Source organism: Mixophyes fleayi, chromosome 3 (assembly GCF_038048845.1).
Source record: "Mixophyes fleayi isolate aMixFle1 chromosome 3, aMixFle1.hap1, whole genome shotgun sequence".
In the NCBI taxonomy this organism is placed as follows: Eukaryota; Metazoa; Chordata; class Amphibia; order Anura; family Limnodynastidae; genus Mixophyes; species Mixophyes fleayi.
The window spans coordinates 180,337,537-180,356,210 of record NC_134404.1 but is presented as its reverse complement, the minus strand read 5'-3'; the positions used below and the strand labels follow the sequence as shown (position 1 = coordinate 180,356,210).

General features: G+C 36.8%; 1 protein-coding gene across 1 annotated transcript in view; it reads left to right on the top strand.

Moving 5' to 3' along the window:
- ASCC3 (activating signal cointegrator 1 complex subunit 3) overlaps positions 1–18,674 on the top strand; it is a 605,262-nt gene that overhangs the window by 128,382 nt on the left and 458,206 nt on the right. Inside the window, exons 9-10 of the mRNA XM_075202837.1 lie at positions 5,351–5,551; positions 6,109–6,249. Of these exons, the coding sequence (XP_075058938.1) occupies positions 5,351–5,551; positions 6,109–6,249 (342 nt within the window). The remainder of the gene's footprint in view (positions 1–5,350; positions 5,552–6,108; positions 6,250–18,674) is intronic.

The window sequence follows — 18,674 nt, the reverse complement described above, 5'->3', positions numbered from 1 at the left end:
GAAATAATTCCACACATAAGAAGTGGATTTTTTTGTTTTATGCCCAGGCATGACAATGGCCTTTTTCTTGTCACGTGCCAGAACTGCTGCCACTGGTGCAGGACTTACACAAACAACCTCATCCTCATCAACATCCTCATTAGCGCCCTCGTCGCCTACACAAATCTCCCCCTCATCCTCTTCTAATTCCAAAGTGGCATCCTCAATTTGGGTATCACCGGCTACACTCGGGCTATTAAGGCACACATCAGCAGAATGCTCACGATTAGACATCCCACTGTTGGATGGACTCTCCACAGGGATTGTTGTCATTTGTGAATCAGAGCAAATATTCTCCTGTAATGCCTCACTGGTATCTTGCAGCTCAGCTTTGACGCGTAACAGTAGTTGTGCACCAATTGTAGGCTGGGTAACTTTTTGGGATCTGCCACTAATAGCCAAAGGTGAAGGCCTCATTCTCTCTTTGCCACTGCGTGTGTAGAATGGCATGCTTGCAATTTTTTTTTTATCGTCACTTAACTTTTGCTCAGTTACACTTCGTTTTCGCTTCAATACAGTAAATTTTTTTTTGGTTTTTGTTTTTTGCACTAATTTGAAAACACTCTGTTGTTTGACATCGCCTTGGCCAGATGACGTACTGGGAACACTAACATCAGGACTGGTGACAGAACCTGGTTGCTCATTTAGATCATATGTGGACTGCTTTGAATCCATTGCGTAGATACTGCTGACAGATATGACTTTTGACAGCCAGAAATATTAATGCACAATTAGGGAGGACACCCCAAAAACACAGAGGAGTGCTAAAATTTATTGAGTAGATACTGCTGACAGATATGACTTTTGACAGCCAGAAATATTAATGCACAATTAGAGAGGACACCCCAAAAACACTGAGGAGTGCTTAAAATTATTGAGTAGATACTGCTGACAGATATGACTTTTGACAGCCAGAAATATTAATGCACAATTAGGGAGGACACCCCAAAAACACAGAGGAGTGCTAAAATTTATTGAGTAGATACTGCTGACAGATATGACTTTTGACAGCCAGAAATATTAATGCACAATTAGAGAGGACACCCCAAAAACACTGAGGAGTGCTTAAAATTATTGAGTAGATACTGCTGACAGATATGACTTTTGACAGCCAGAAATATTAATGCACAATTAGAGAGGACACCCCAAAAACACTGAGGAGTGCTTAAAATTATTGAGTAGATACTGCTGACAGATATGACTTTTGACAGCCAGAAATATTAATGCACAATTAGAGAGGACACCCCAAAAACACTGAGGAGTGCTAACATTTATTGAGTAGATACTGCTGACAGATATGACTTTTGACAGCCAGAAATATTAATGCACAATTAGGGAGGACACCCCAAAAACACAGAGGAGTGCTAAAATTTATTGAGTAGATACTGCTGACAGATATGACTTTTGACAGCCAGAAATATTAATGCACAATTAGAGAGGACACCCCAAAAACACTGAGGAGTGCTTAAAATTATTGAGTAGATACTGCTGACAGATATGACTTTTGACAGCCAGAAATATTAATGCACAATTAGAGAGGACACCCCAAAAACACTGAGGAGTGCTAACATTTATTGAGTAGATACTGCTGACAGATATGACTTTTGACAGCCAGAAATATTAATGCACAATTAGGGAGGACACCCCAAAAACACAGAGGAGTGCTAAAATTTATTGAGTAGATACTGCTGACAGATATGACTTTTGACAGCCAGAAATATTAATGCACAATTAGAGAGGACACCCCAAAAACACTGAGGAGTGCTTAAAATTATTGAGTAGATACTGCTGACAGATATGACTTTTGACAGCCAGAAATATTAATGCACAATTAGGGAGGACACCCCAAAAACACAGAGGAGTGCTAAAATTTATTGAGTAGATACTGCTGACAGATATGACTTTTGACAGCCAGAAATATTAATGCACAATTAGAGAGGACACCCCAAAAACACTGAGGAGTGCTTAAAATTATTGAGTAGATACTGCTGACAGATATGACTTTTGACAGCCAGAAATATTAATGCACAATTAGAGAGGACACCCCAAAAACACTGAGGAGTGCTTAAAATTATTGAGTAGATACTGCTGACAGATATGACTTTTGACAGCCAGAAATATTAATGCACAATTAGAGAGGACACCCCAAAAACACTGAGGAGTGCTAACATTTATTGAGTAGATACTGCTGACAGATATGACTTTTGACAGCCAGAAATATTAATGCACAATTATGGGGGACAACCCAAAAGCGCTGGGGAGTGCCAAATATGAAGAAAAAATAATAAACCTCTATCCTCCTCTCTGCACTAGCGATTTTGGTTAGAGCAATTGCAAGAACAATATTGTATTCTTTCTCTGTCCCTGCTCTAATTAGCCTATGACTACACCCTGCTCTCTCCCTCTGTCAAATGGCGATGGATTGCTGTGGAGGCGTGTATTTATAAAGTTGAAGTATCGCGAGAACCGAGTCCCGAGATCCGACGACGTCACAATGACGTTCGGCCTCGATTTGGATTCGGAATTGGCGGGAGAGTACCGAGCTGCTCAGCTCGGTACTCGGATACCCAAAGTTCGGGTGGGTTCGGTTCTCGGAGAACCGGACCCGCCCATCTCTAATTAAAACCTGGTCCAGATGATATCTAGCTATGTATATTACAGAATGAATTCCTAAATATGTAAATTATTTTGTTTTTAGTTGATGACCTCTTTAATATCCAGGTCAGTACTATAAAACTAGTGTAAGGTAGAGGTGGTACCAATATTTAAAAGGTAGCCAAATCGAACACAAAAGATTATTGCTGATTTCAGTCGTGAATTATTTGAGGTTCTTCTAAAAGATAACATTAAATATATATTCAAGTTTAACCTTAGCAAATGTAGCTTCTAGTTGAAAAAATAAAATAAGTTAAACATGGGACACACCTGGCACCAAAAATGCTTTTTTGCATATGTTATGTACCTTTTGACTATAAAAATATTGTTATTTCTTAGATTTCATTTCAAAAATTTGTTTGAGTATGTAAATACATTTATTGAGATTAGTGAAAAGCTGCACTTGGAAATAATCCAACTGAGTACCTAATTGGTGAGGTGGAAAGATAAGAACCCATTGGTTTTCCAATGTAACTATGTAAAACTGCTTTGCTTGATTTAATGACCTGCAAATTTGTAAACAGGATGCCAAGTATATTGACATCAGTTAGTTTGCCAGTGGTGGGCTAACTAAGTAACTATACATGAAAATGTGATGCCATTTTAGTAAAAACATGACTATTATAGAAAATTATTAAACATATCAGTACAATACAATACTGACTTATGTGCACAGCATTGAAGCAGAATGTTAATTAAAGTATTATTATTATTATCAACCTTTTTTTCTCTCCTTTATTTTTTCACCAGTCTCTGTCTTAGTGGAGCTTTGCAGTTATTTTTTTATTTTTACCACAAAACACATCCTCATGGGAGTCTGTTTCATCAGAAGCCAATTAACCTACCAATATGTTCTTGGAGTCTGTAAGTCTACTAGAAAACCCATGCATACGTGTAGAACATACAAACTCCTTATGTTGCCTAGGGTGTGCTGATTTATTTAACTTTGTCTTTGACAAAAGTTATGTTGTACACTGTATAGTAGATGGTATCAATTATGCTTACACAATAAAAGGGATATAATTAGGAAGATCAGTGATGGAAAATATTTATGAATCCTAGTTGCCTGCAAATATTGCAAATCATCTGCTGCAAAAGCTAATAAAATACCTACAAGCATGTGATAGATGCATATCTCACGCCTTTCCTGCTTTAAGGGGGCTTTCTCTCCAATCAGGATTTTTATCCCTAATCCAGGACATTTGGGAGGTTTGCCCCAGGTGCATGTGGCATTGACGGAGTGTTTTTAGTGGTGAGAAGAGGGCTTGGGGCGATCCAGCGCTTCGAAAGTACTAGAATCACCTCAACTTTAAATGGTCACAACCTGTGTGGTGTGGTCATGCCCCCTGTCTCATGCGTGCTCCGTCATTACGTCTATCCTTTTCTGATTCCAGCAATGAAGTTGGGAGCTATGTAGATGCAAGTGAGGCACTTACTGTTGTGTAGGGAGGTGGTTAGACTGTATCTTGAGTATGGGGTGCAGTTTCTTTAAGAAATTTGCTCATTTTAGAGACCTCAGATAATTTTTTGAATAAAAGGAAATTGTCAAGAAAGACTAGGCAATTCAGGATTGTTTCATTACAAAAATAACTTCTTATAGGTTAGCCAATTAACATGTACTAATATATGCAAAATCATTGCAAATATTTGTTGACAAAGGGACATCCACTGAGCACTCAAACGTTTTGTATGATGGGGGGTATGGTTATATATATGGACACTATTTTTATTGAGTGTTTGGAAATTTGTACAAATTGTTGCTTTCAGCATTTTAAAACCACTAAAATTATTACAGCATGTCATTTCCATATCACTCCTATTAATTCTTTATATTTGGAACCTTTGAATCACCCCTGTGACAATACCTAATAAGTGTGGAGTACTATCCTATATCTCTAAAAACACACTAAATATCTGTTATCATTGGAATTCTTTATTCTAGTTGTCATTTAGTGATATGTAGACATGTGACGGAGGTAAATGGAGAACGTTATTGTTGTACATGTTGCTGTTAAAAGGTCCAAAGCAGTGTCTGTTTATGTGAAATTGATTTTAGCAAATATGTGGCAGCATTCAGTAACCAGTCTCTGAATAACTGTTTTACTGAACCCAGGATAAAAAGATACTAGAGTCCAACCCCCTCTAAAATATATAAAATGTGGGGTGATTAAGGTCTGTTTTAAATAATGCTTGTTTTTCTGACTGCCTTCTAAATTGAAAGCGACCCTTCCAGGATTTTTAGTGCCCACAAACTTCTATAAGGTATTTAATAGTTCTTCTCCCACCAGCATATATTGATAGTGGCTTTTGTGGCCCACGGAATGAAAAAGCTGCACTTTCACAGATAAAAAATAAACTTCTTTATGTCTCTCATTTAATATTGTAGAATTGCCAACACACATATATCCAGATTAGCATATGATTATTTTTAAATATAATTATCATTACTTTTTTTCTGTTGAGGCTTAATGTCACATTAAACTCTTAATTGGATTTATAACATGGATTAGTTTCTCATCCTATTTTTCACACTTTTATCCACTTCATTCGTCATATTCTTAACTGTATAGCATTTAAGACTTGTATGCTACTTCCACAATTTGTTCTTGAGCAATATCTACTTTCTTTCTAAGGAATTTGCATTTTGTCATTTCAGATCGGACAGCTGGTCTTCAAGGGAGTGAAACGACTGAATCGTATCCAGTCCATAGTTTTTGAGACGGCTTACAACACCAATGAAAACATGCTCATCTGTGCACCAACTGGGGCTGGCAAAACTAATATTGCCATGCTAACAGTCTTGCATGAAATTCGCCAGAATATTGAACAAGGTGTTATTAAAAAGGATGCATTTAAGGTATGTAGTTGATCAGTCTTGCTTGAAAATTCTGGGCTATGTTGGCAATGTGTAACATTTCTTACACAATATGACCGCATTATTTTATAGGGAACAGGGAGCCAGCTTAGCTTTAAAAGTTAATTGAAGGGGGATTTCCCATGTAAAATCTGTTTTTGACTCATACTACAAAATAAAGGAAACAGTTTTCTAGGATATTTTTCATTTCTAATTCACATAAAGAATGTTGCTTGATTTAGTTCATTACTATTACAGCAATCCTTGTTTGTATCCTGAAAATCTTATTACCCATGTGAAACGCTATGAAAATGCATTTAGCTTTGATGCAGAACCAATTTTCAAAGTGATGAGGCTATATAAACAAAATCCATTGTCCTCTAAACAGCTGCACACTTATCCAGCAAAGATAACGACTTTTCATATATCACTATTAAGATTTTTCACTGTAAGTGCCTTGAATCATATTTCACAATAAATTGTGATTTGTACAGGTTGCTTTGGGACAAATGACATTGTGAGTTTTGCTCATTTATCAACTTGGTGTCCTTTTTGTGCAGATTGTGTATGTAGCTCCTATGAAGGCCCTGGCAGCTGAGATGACAAATTACTTCAGCAAGCGTCTAGAGCCACTGGGTATCACAGTGAAAGAGCTGACTGGTGATATGCAGTTGTCAAAAGGTGAAATTTTACGAACCCAGGTAAGTTCAGCTAAGGTGAAATCTATGGCATTTGCATTTTGCCTCTATTTCTTCACCTTGACTTTGTTTGTTTATATTATGTATTGAAACTGTTTTGCAGTTTATGTTTAAGGTGGAGTCTGAACAGAACACTCAGTGAAAACTGAATTCTTAAAAATAGTGTTCTGTAAACCACAACTTGTTAATTGATTATATATTTTGAGAATTGTTATCTTTTACAACTTGCAATACTCCTGCTTCTTGTAAGTATTACACTGTCAACATGACATATGCAGTTTATATGGACTTATCCCTGAACAGTCTTTATTCATGCAGTTTAGTGTACTATTCTGTTTGTCTGCAGCTTTATTCCTCTACATTTCATGTTGTATTATTAATTAATAGACCACTACAACTTCACCTTGGAGAATTTAAATAATTGAAATCTGGATCACCAAGTTTAATGGTTATCAAAGTCAGGAGTCAAGTACTCGCTAAATTGTTTTAAAACCAAATATACTTTGCCATTGTTATTTCATGTTGTTGGAAAATTGCAGAAAATGTACATATTGTAAATTGTTAGTTAAAATAGATAAAAAATAATAACTTGACATTAATGGAGTATAATTCTTTCAAGCCTTTTATTCATGTATTGTGGTGTAAAAGATTACCCTGATTGTATATTGGTGGATTTAAAATAATGAGGAAAAAAATCATAAAAAAAACCTTTATCTGATCAAGGGATGGAATTTTATTTTTATTTGCTTCAACTTGACGACGTAAACTAATTACTTTTTACTTTTATTTTTTTATTTTATATGGACAGTATTGTTTTATTATGTTTGTGTATCTTCATGTATATATGGTCTTCTTTCTCTTATACACACTGTGTTGTTTGGAAACTTATTAGTCATATTAACTTTCTGCCGAACAGAGGTAGTAGCATAGTTTCATTTTCTGAAGCTGTTCTGAAGCTATTTTCCAATGCTTATTGGTACTTATTTAACAAAAATGTGCTATGTGCTGTAACTCTGGTTTATCATAACATCTGCATAAGTAGATTACAAATGGAGTTCATGTGAAGATTCCAGGACAATCATAGAAAGTACATGCTATAAGGGGCTCATTTTACTTTTCTCCCTGGCTGAGACAGTTATGCCATGAAGAGGTTTGATGTTATAACAGACACCACTGGGGAGGAACACATAACAAGCCTCCCAGGTGGCAGTTGCTGCGTTTGACTGTCCCAAAGACGCTAAATAACCGCTGCTTGTCAGCTGATTGTGTGGTGGTTGCGCCAAATAGTAACTGCTAAGTGAAAGGCTCACACAGCAATGAAACTCCACTTAATCAGCTTTCAAGTGCAATGATATAATGTAAAAAGATATAGTAGCCCTGTGCCATGTAGCTGTTGAGAAATAACTGGAGTTTGTGCTTGGATGACACTGGACAAGGGACTGAGATTAAAATCTATTAATACAATCTGTTATTCCCAAGGATACGGGGCTTTGGCTGCTGATGTATTGTGGGGCATTACTTGTTGCATTGATCAGTACTGGCTATAGAAATAGTTTGTGATGAGCGTAATGTAGGTTGCATTTCATAATTACATTAGAGATACTGGATTAATTTGTGCAATGGCAGACTTTTATAGTATTTATTTTTTTACTGAATATTTTTTTAGCTGTGTGCTATGAGCATTACATTTGGAGATGAAAATTATTGAGAGGAGTTTGTGTGTTTGGCACTGGCTGTGTGTCTATAATTGGGTTTCTCATGTTTTTCTTATTAGATACGCCACATATCTGTAGAAGTCCAAGCTGCTGTTGTCAATTGATAGGACTTAGGGCAGTTTTGAAAAGCAGACCCATTCCTGCCCATTTTTGTTGCAGTTCTGCTTTTTGAGCCAAGTCACTCCTCCTTGAATGTCTGGTCATTTCTTTGATGCTTTAAAGAATAAGAAAAACACTTAACAAACTTGTATATCAAAACACCTGTATTACAGAGGTAAATAATAATGCATTAAATAATTGATGTATTTATAATGAGGCCATATGAACATAGATGTTTTTGTATCCATCCCCCTCTTTTTTGATTTTTTTTGTATTTCTGAGACTGAAAATAGTCTAACCACTTTCAGCGCTCTCACCTATCTCCCCCCCGCCCCTCTCCTTCTGTTGATAAAACTACCCTCTTCTGTGTCCTTCGAGTCTGCTTCCTAGGGTTCATCCTCGACTCCTCCCTCTCCTTCAAACTTCACATTCAGTCCCTCTCCGAATCTTGCCACCTTCACCTTCGGAATATTTCCATGAACTGGCCCTTTCTCACTGCGGAAGCCACTGTATTGTTTACTATAACTTCCTCCTCTATGGCCTATCCAAGTTTCCCTTGCTCCTCTTCAGTCTTATTTTTATCTGCCGCTACTATATTTCTATTGTCCTTTGCTGCCAGTGGCTCTCTCTGGCTTACTGAATTAAATTTAAACACCTCACCCTCATCTATAAAACACTCAATCAATCTCATCTGCCCCTACATCTCCAACTTCTTCTCTGGCCACACATCTCACCCCCTCTTTTCTGCCATTGACTGCCATCTCACTAGCACACTGATTACCCCTTCCTACTTCCAGGACTTTGCCAGGCTGCTCCCCACCTGTGAAACGATCTTCCACACCCTACCAGATTAGCCTCTATTTTCCAAGACTTCAACCGTTCCCTTAAAAACGTATTTCTTTATTCAAGCCTATCAACCCTCCTCCTAAATTCTTTGCCTTGTTTATCACCTTCACTCCCTCACTTGGTGCCATCTTATTTCTCACCACTCAACATCTGCTGTGCCACTTTGTAAATCCCTACACTAGCTCCCTGTTTCCTCCGGAATCCAATTCAAATTATGCACCCTTACCTACAAAAAGGCCTCAACACCAGCACCCATTCATACATCTCAAATTTCATATCAAAATATCTCCTTCCCGTCCTCTTAGATCTACCTCTGACCTACGATAATAATAATAATAATCATCCAGTTTGTGTCTTCCCATTTCCTTTAGAAAGTTCTCATGTGCAGTACTCTCTTTCCTTGGGGTTGGGTACCTTTTAACGATGAAGGATAGCCAACATAAATACACCTAAGGTATATTCTCCGGCAGACTGCTAATACTGACAGCTTGAAACACAGACCTGAAACACTGACGACGAATGAAGATCCTGACAGACAACGTTGATGTCACTTTGAATGGCCTGTACTATATTCTTTACAAAGCCTAGTACATTCCTGCTTTAAATTACCAGGTTAACAGCAGGAATCATAGTGTGGACCTTCAAAGTGACATCATCGCTGCCTGCCGGGATCTTCATTCGTCGGCAGTGTTTAAGGTCTGTGTTTCAAGCTGTCAGTATTAGCAATTTGTCAGGGAATACACCTTCGATGTATTCATGTTGGGGTATCCGTTGTCTGCCACCGCTTTCCTTGTGTTCCTTTTAATATTACATCACCGTCTGCACATTTACACCTGCTTTTCTAATTCTGTTTTCTTGAGTTCACACATTGAACATTACCATCAGTGTCACTTACTGTCACGCAAATAACTTGAACTGCATTACCAAGTTATTTGTGTGTAATTTTTTAATTAGTAGATGCCTGATATTTATATAACTATGTTTTGTTTAATACTGTATTATGCAATGTATTATGGATTGTTGCTGTCTGTGTATTGTATACCACTATAAATTTCATGTACGTTCATGTACAGTGCTGTAGACCTTTTATGGCACTTTATAGATAAAATATAATACTGCTACTTACAAAGAAATCATTGCTCGCTGTGCAAAGTTGTCTCCTATCTAGCAGAAATCCTGTATGCAAATATATGCAGACCTTCAGGTCGACACCTAGATTTTTTTTGGCAGTAATGTGACAACAATATATAATAAAAAAAAAAAAATATATATATATATATATATATATATATACCTTTGCACGGGACTGTTTTGTCTTAATTTTCCTGTTATTTGACACTTCCAGGCGTGTGTACATTCTAAATTATATAACTCCACACCCAGATTACCTCAGACCCACCCTCTGCCACTAGTTGTCCAAGTTGTTGTGAGAAGATTTTCACACATAGTTAATAGAACCTTTATCTTATAAATGTTTGAAATATTTTGTGCAATCACCTGTTTCCCTTTATTGATAGAGGTGTGTGTGGTTTTATTTAGCATGAAATCTGTCAGAAGTAAAAACGTTGTACATAATATCTAGGTACTTTTTGAGCAGCATTACAATTCCTTATGTGACAGGTGCAGTGGAAATGCATGTCGAGTTTTAGAACATGAAATCTGTTCTTGTGACATTGTGGCATCTTGAAAAATGTGTTTCTTGTTTCCTAGAGGAAAAAATGCAGCAGAAAACTTCCTGTGCGACATAACTGTTAAAAAGCTGCAAATCCTGTTTAGGGCAAGCAGGAAAATAGCTGAAACAAACAAGTGCATCACACCCCAGTCTATTTTACTTCCTGTGAACAACAAGACAGCTTGTGTAATGCCAAATGGTTCACTTTCAGATTTTAAGCATCATTTATTATTATTAATTAAAATAGAGATTATGGATAAAATCTAATTTACATGATCACTAAAATAAAATAGTACTGTAGTTTTTAGTTATGTATTAACATTTACTGTAGATTAATAGTTTAGAAGCATTACATTATATTTAATCACACATAAGTGTGCTTGTGTCTATATATATATATATATATATATATATATATATATATAATGTGTGTGTATTAATTATAATGTTATTGTTCTCTTTTTAGGTCTTTAACACCGATAAGACAGTTCTGCGTAATTCTGTGTTAGACGAGCACACAGAAAACATATATAATATTTATTTTCTTTAAAATCTCGTCTTCAGAGTGTTATATTTTCCTGACTCTGTCAGTTGAATTGGCTTGTCTTTGTGCATGTTGTGTTGTGTCAGAAATCTCAGGACGCCATGTAATCTCCTAGACAAAGGTTACACTACAACGACACAATGGGACTAATTTAAAAATTCTTCTTTTGTCCTTAAAATGACTGTTTCATAGCACCCATTGCTGAGACATACATTTTCAGGTTGCAGAGTAAAAAAAAGGCATATAGCACATTTATCAAGGTACAGCTTTTTTTCTACATTTCTCATTTGGTAAGAGAGATGTTTGTCTGCCTTTGTGAATGGAAATAGATATAGCCAATGCATTGTTTTTCCTTTCAATCCTGTATTTATTAAAATGAACACAGTGTAGTTTACTGACAACTTTTATGGCTTTCCTATTTTTGAAACAAATCACACACATAAACAGACAGAAGACATTTCACCAGAACAACCTTACTATTTCATTTTGTGCTATTTGGTAAATTTCATTATACTCAATTGAGTGAAGAGCTTTTACATTTTTATGGCATAGTGGCAGCATGCAAAATTGCCTTCTAGAAAATGGAATCTATTTTGTACTTTATGGGAGAAAGGTTCCCGACTCCCGTCTCTTAATGCAATGGTCCGTGCATGTTTTATTCCCTTACAGGTATAAAATTGCTAAGCAGCATTCAAGCAAGGCACGCTGTTAACAAATGTAGCTTTTTCGTAATATCAAACAAGACCATTTCCCTCTTACAAAAATAAATCCTGGTATACTAGTTTTCATAAAATTACACCATGCAGAGGGGTATGATTATTTAAAGTTTAGCACCTGAGTGACTACAACTGTGCTTATCCCATTAGGGTGTTACTATTACTAGAAAACATAATGTACAGTGATTTTGATAATGGGTACAATGACCTGTGCCATTTACAAGACGCTAATATCGTTCATTTTGTTACTTTGTGTCACTAGAGAGAATATGTGCTCTTTTATAACTTTTATAATTATTTCTGTCATTTTTGTCTGTTAGGATGTAATAGCAATGCCTGCAATATTTGTGAAACAGGACTTAAGCAGTTAGCATGCTTAATTTAAATGAAAAATTGTGAAGGCTTACAGCTGCTATATTATCTATGAAGTGTATTCTGTATTGTAAGGAACTTATATTTTTCAGTGCAATGTTCTCTCTGCACAAAGACTGCTATAGTACTTCAAATGCTAATACGATTCAGGCCTTCAGTGCTTGTTCTTCAATAAAGCATGACTTTCAGCTGACCTTCTGCTTACACACAACTTAATTTGTTCATTTTAAGGGAAATCTCTTATAAAACCAGGATTAGAGTGCTAAAACTTTTGGAGTCTATATGCAGACCTCCCCCACCCCCACATTCCTGACTATGCTTCTTTTTGGCATAATGAACCATTCATTTCTTTCTACCATGTATGAAATAGCTACATCATTTCACTCTTAACCATACTTACCTACTTTCTTCAGCTCTCTTCCGGGAGCCAGCCAGTGGAGGGGGGCGTGAGGGGGCGGGGCGGCCAAAATCGCGTCATTTCGGCCCCGCCCCCTGTGACGTCATGACGCAAATTGCGTCATTTGACAGCGGGGGGCGGGGCTAAACGCCGCGATTCATCGGGAATCGCGGCGTTTGGGATCTAATTCTGCCCACTTCACTAGGAAGTGGGCACTTCCTAGTGAAGTGGGCAGAATTCGGGAGATTGCCACACTCGCCCGGGAGTCCGGGAGACTCTCGCAAAATGCGGGAGTCTCCCGGACATTCCGGGAGAGTTGGCAAGTATGCTTAACGTTACAGTCTCAATTTTTTGCTGAAAATATCATTTGTTTGAACCAATGATGGTTTTCTATTTTTAGTGAAGCAGCTGAAGAGCAAAATATTCTTTCTTGCTATATAGAGCTCAGATGGAGATTGTGTAAGCATGTTTTCTCTTGGCAGGTATTGTTTTTGAGTTTATCATGGCGCCTCCTGCTGATCAACTTCTTAATCTGTTCTAAGCCTTTTAGATGTGATTTCAATTACATTTTACCTTCAGCCAAATGAATTAGCACATTCTTCTTCTTCATTAATATCTGGCTTAAACTGTTAATTAGATCTCCATGTGGTCTTATTGCTGACAGTTACAGGAAGCTTGTGTTTTTTACATGTCCGTATGGTTTTTAGTTAATCGTATGAAGTTAAAGCAGGTGTTTGGAAGTGAATAGTTGTAGCAGGAAGTATGAGTTCAGTTCTGCAGAATGAGCTTATGATCACTGACCTTTTTACTGTTTTCCTGTAGATCTTTACTGCACACGCTATGTGCACAATGCAATTGTTATTTCAGAGCTGCATTGTACTTTATATATCCTTTGTCAGTCACCAGAATCCAAAACAACTGCAGTTCATATAAGAACAGTGAAGGATGATATAAGAATTATGTGACACGTGAACAGCCTACAAGAGAGGATTTTGTACTCTGAGTGAAGTTTCTGTGGCCCCTTTGAACGGCTGGGGGCCTGGATGGCCCCCGAAAAATTAAGGGATTGTGATGGTGTGTAACTTATTCTAGATGCTTTTAGCATTCCTGAAAGTGTTCAAGTGTAAATGCGTGAAAGTAATATAAGATCCTGGCAACTCCTCTGCATTAGTGAACCTGGAGAATTTGTACAGCTACATGGTGACATTGTTTTGTTTTTCCCATCATCCTTCAGCAAAAGAGCCATGTCAGTCGTTCCGGGTTGGAATGCAGCACATTTACTCTTCCCACCATTACCACCCAACAAAGAACACGATCCTTTGCAAGCATTGACTCCAAATCTTATGCACCCATGCTCTGCAAGAAAAGCAGATCATGTATGGAGTTGGAAAGGAAGTTGGGAGATGAAGTGCTGGTATATCATACTGGCACATGCCACCCCGCCCTCTTCGAGGTTGTATGTATGTGTGTGCGAATAAATATATATATATATATATATATATATATATATATATATATATATATATATAATATAAATGTCTAGTGGCGTGTGTTAGTCTGTCTGTCTGTCTGTCTGTCTGTCTGTCTGTCTGTCTGTGTGTGTGTGTGTGGAAAAAATAAAACCAAGCTGCAGCGCCACCTGCTGGGCGGAGTTATACACTGACCTACTAAATTCTTAGTGTGTGTGGAAAAAAAAATTCAGAAAGGGCTGAAATTTGGTATACTAAGATGTTTTTAATTTGTTAATTGTTAAAAGTGTTTATAAAGATTTAAAAAAATATATATATATTTCTTGAAGGAGAAGTGACAGTTGGGAGTGGTTGGTGGTTGCCGGGGATGACAGTAGGGAGTGGTTGGTGGTTGAGGCCTGGGCTATAGCCCAAATGCATGGCAAGAACCTTTTTAACACCTTAAGTAGCTTGATTTGACTAGAATGCATGAGTATCATGCACGGGTTAACTTCTGTGTGTATATGTATATATATATATATATATATATATATCTATTGTGTGTGTGTGTGTGTATGTGTGTGTGTGTATGTGTGTGTGTATATATATATATATATATATATGTATATATATATATATATGTATATATATATAATGTGTGTGTGTATATTTTATTACCACATCTGGATGTGGGGAAACAGTAGATTCACAGCATGAATGTGCAGCAGTTGCGTGATCCATCATGTCGACATAGACCAAAATCTCTGAGGAATGTTTTCAGCACCTTGTTGAAACCATGCTATGATGACGTATTCAGGCTATACATTGGGAAACATGATGGCTAAGTGGTTAGCACTCCTGCCTCACAGCGCTGGGGTCATGAGTTCAATTCCCGACCATGGCCTTATCTGTGTGGAGTATGTGTGTTCTCCCTGTGTTTGCGTGGATTTCCTCCGGGTGCCCCGGTTTCCTCCCACACTCCAAAAACATACTAGTAGGTTAATTGGCTGCTATCAAAATTGACCTTAGTCTGTCTGTCTGTGTGTGTATGTTAGGGAATTTAGACTGTAAGCTCCAAAGGGGCAGGGACTGATGTGAATGAGTTCTCTGTACAGCGCTGCGGAATCAGTGGCGCTATATAAATAAATGGTGATGATGATGATATATACCTACCTACTAAAATTTGTAGATCATGGTATACCTGTCTGTTGAAATGTATTTTAGGATGTGAAGTCTTGATATCCTGCAGATTATTTATCTACTACAGCTACAGTACCATTTATGTAGGCATATAGCCTCTAATTCTATTTAAACTAGTCCACATATTATTTAATTTATTGGTCCTTCAAACATCTTCCATCCTCTCTGTCACCACTTTCTATGCTATATACTTGTTGGGGACAGCAGTCAAACAGAAGATTACAACCTGGAACTGTATTTAGCAAAACACTATTTTAAACCACTTTTCGTCCTGTGGACTCTACTGGCTTCTGCCGTTCTGCTAATCTCAGCTAAGCGTTAAAAGAGTAAAAGTTGCTGTGGGTTTAGCATAAAACTTCATTTAAAGGAGCCAGTAAACCAGCATATGATAGTGTGACAGGTCTATTTTTCTCAATACCATTCCAATACACAATAACACATGGGGATCGATGATGTCTATTTTTATGGAGTGCTGCAGGACCTAGAACTAAGCTACACAAGTGTCTCTAAACTCTATGCTAATAATGAATATGGGACAGATTACATGGACAGGTCTGCTTCTCTGGATGATGTATGGACAATATTATACTGGCGCTACTGTGGCTTTTGTTTCAGCACTCACCACATGATCCCCTCAACTAGACTGAAATACCTGGAGAGAAGGAGTGTCTGTGCTGCTTTAAATTGTTCAAACTCCGTAAAATAATATTTATTCATAACCATAAATCAAAATTTATATTTTGTGTATTAATAGTTATGGTGGGAGAGAAACTGAGAAAAGTTTTTTCCAGTAACTTTTTCTCTTTCTGCAATGATGCTTTTCTTTTTGTGCAGTAAAACGATATTTTTTCAAGACAGATCTCTCTTCTCTTCCTAACAGGTTCAAGAATTTTTTCACTGTTTTTCATAGTGCAGTGTTTATTTGCTTACCCTTTATAACTAAAGCCCATATTTAAACTAATCTTTCATGCATTTTATGCACTTTTGTTGTAGAAACTACTTTATAAAAAATAGTAATATCTGTTGATTGTGACTATATCTGTTTATGTGAATCTCACAAATATTAAATTACCCTGAGGGACTACCACACATATAACGCTTTCTAAACAGGAGGCGATGCCAATGGGATAAACCACAAATGTTATCAATGCCTTGAGGTAGATTGCGGTCACAGTGTTTACACACAAAAAGAGTGATGTACATGGTGGTGAAGGGAGTGGAAGCCTTCCTAATTGCACAGCATTATATCAAATATCTTTAGTTATGATTAATTTCTGCACATTTAATGTAATATTAGCTATATAGATATTGAATGAAACTGCATTATATTTTGGGTTAAGGGTTCTTTAATTTTGGACATTTTATTCTATTTGCCCTACTTCCTAATATTCCCTCCTTGTACATCACTTGCTATCTCTGGTTTTACTCTGTTCCGTGCGTTCTCTTATTTTGTCTTACTTTCCCTTCTAAATTAGTTTTTGTGTTTTTTTTTTCATCCTGCTTTTTTAGTGTCTAAAACTGAATGTTGATTTAAAGAGTGACTTAAGATCTTGAAATGATGTTTCACAAGCTATCTATCTGGGTAAAGCTCAAACTGATTACAGCTTTACAAAAATGTATTAATGTTAATTTATTAAGGTTAATCAGTATTTGCTGTTTGTATATACATAACACACTGCTCTGTTTTTGGGTGTTGACCCAAGTTACAGTTGAAATTCATAAGCAAGTGTGGCGTTCATTGTCTTTTGAATGATTTTGAATAAAAGCCCCGTGTGTCTATGTATGTATTAATGGACATTTTTCCATTAGTGGAGATATTTAGAAGAATTTGACTGCTGACAACATTTCTCCTCTCAGGTGAGCTGTTTGGTTTGGCAATGAAATGTAATTGTTTTGGCTCATCATTTTTATCTACAAGCGAGAGGATTTAGTAAACATGAAGGGCATATAAAATTTGTATTAGATGGTCATTTAGCCCTAAAACCACAGCTGATGATGCACTCACAAAAATTCTGAGGGGTATATTTCATAAGTTGCGAGTTTCCGTCGGGTTTGAAAAGTTGAGATGTTGCCTATAACACCAAATCAGGTTAATTTTGTAGAATGTACTGAATAAATGATAATTAGAATCTGATTGGTTGCTATAGGCAACATCTCCACTTTTCAAAGTTGTCGAAAACTCGCAGCTTGATTAATTTGCCCCTTTTAGTTTTAGTTTCTGATGTTCCTAGCAGTTTAACATTTTTTAACACTTTATATGTGTTCACTTGTATTAGAGCATTTTTTATCCAAAATGTACTATTAGGAATGCACACACAAAGCATCATTGTCTTTTGGGCTTTAGGATATTTAACAAGAAATGTATTTATTTATTACAATTTTATTTTTTTGCATACCCACTGGTCTTATCCTAGTAGCATTTTGGGAGAAGCACACAATTATAAATAAACCTCACACAGAACAAATTTAAACATACGACTGGATGTTGTATGAGCTGCGTCCTGTCTCCATAAACTCCTTTCTCTTTTCTTATGTAAACATGCAAGAAAGGCAACAGATTAAGATCAACAAGTCTCTCTATTGTGTCCAGTTACCTTCTGTTAATTAATTAGCCCTTACTTAACAGAACCTACTTCTTGCTCTAATTTATTTTTAATAAAGCCTAATGCTAATCTCAATATTTATTGAATTTGTTTACAGTCTTTCACATCTCTTCTGCTGCCTACTTGCCTTGTTTTTCCATTTATAATTCCCTTCTGAACAAATTTCTGTACTCTAAGGATTGAACACAATTTTTTATACAAAGAAAGTAGATATAAGTTACAATAGTTTTTGCAGGTAGTATATTTATAGAGGGATCCATGATTTGCTAACAGTAATAACGGGGAATATTTCACTGTCCTTTGCTGAGCTGACCTTTGGCTCCTATTATTATTATTATTATTATTATTATTATTATTATTTAGTTCTAAGGTGCCTCAGATTCTGTAGCACTAGACTGTAAGTCACAAATACATGAGTTAATATGCATAAGTAGCATAGATGAGCGTGAGTAACACTGAGGGGAGACACACACACTATAGCAAAAGACATGACAGGACATACGAGAGAAACTGGCAGAAGACAGACATGAGACGATAGGTAGAGAGGAACCCTGTCCATGAGAGCTTACATACTCGATGGTGAGAGACTGTAGGACCAGCTGGGATAAAATGGAGGTGGTAGATGAAGGAAGAGAAGGTGATGGACAGGATGGTCAGCAGGTGGTAGACTATATAATTGAGCGGCCAGTTAGCCAGGAGGTAAAAAGGAGAGGGCAGTTTTATGAAGACCTAGGGATTGAATGGTGTTGAGAAAAGAATGGTTGATGGTGTCAATTTCATTTGAGTGAAGGGGACCGAAGCAAAGCTATAGAGTTA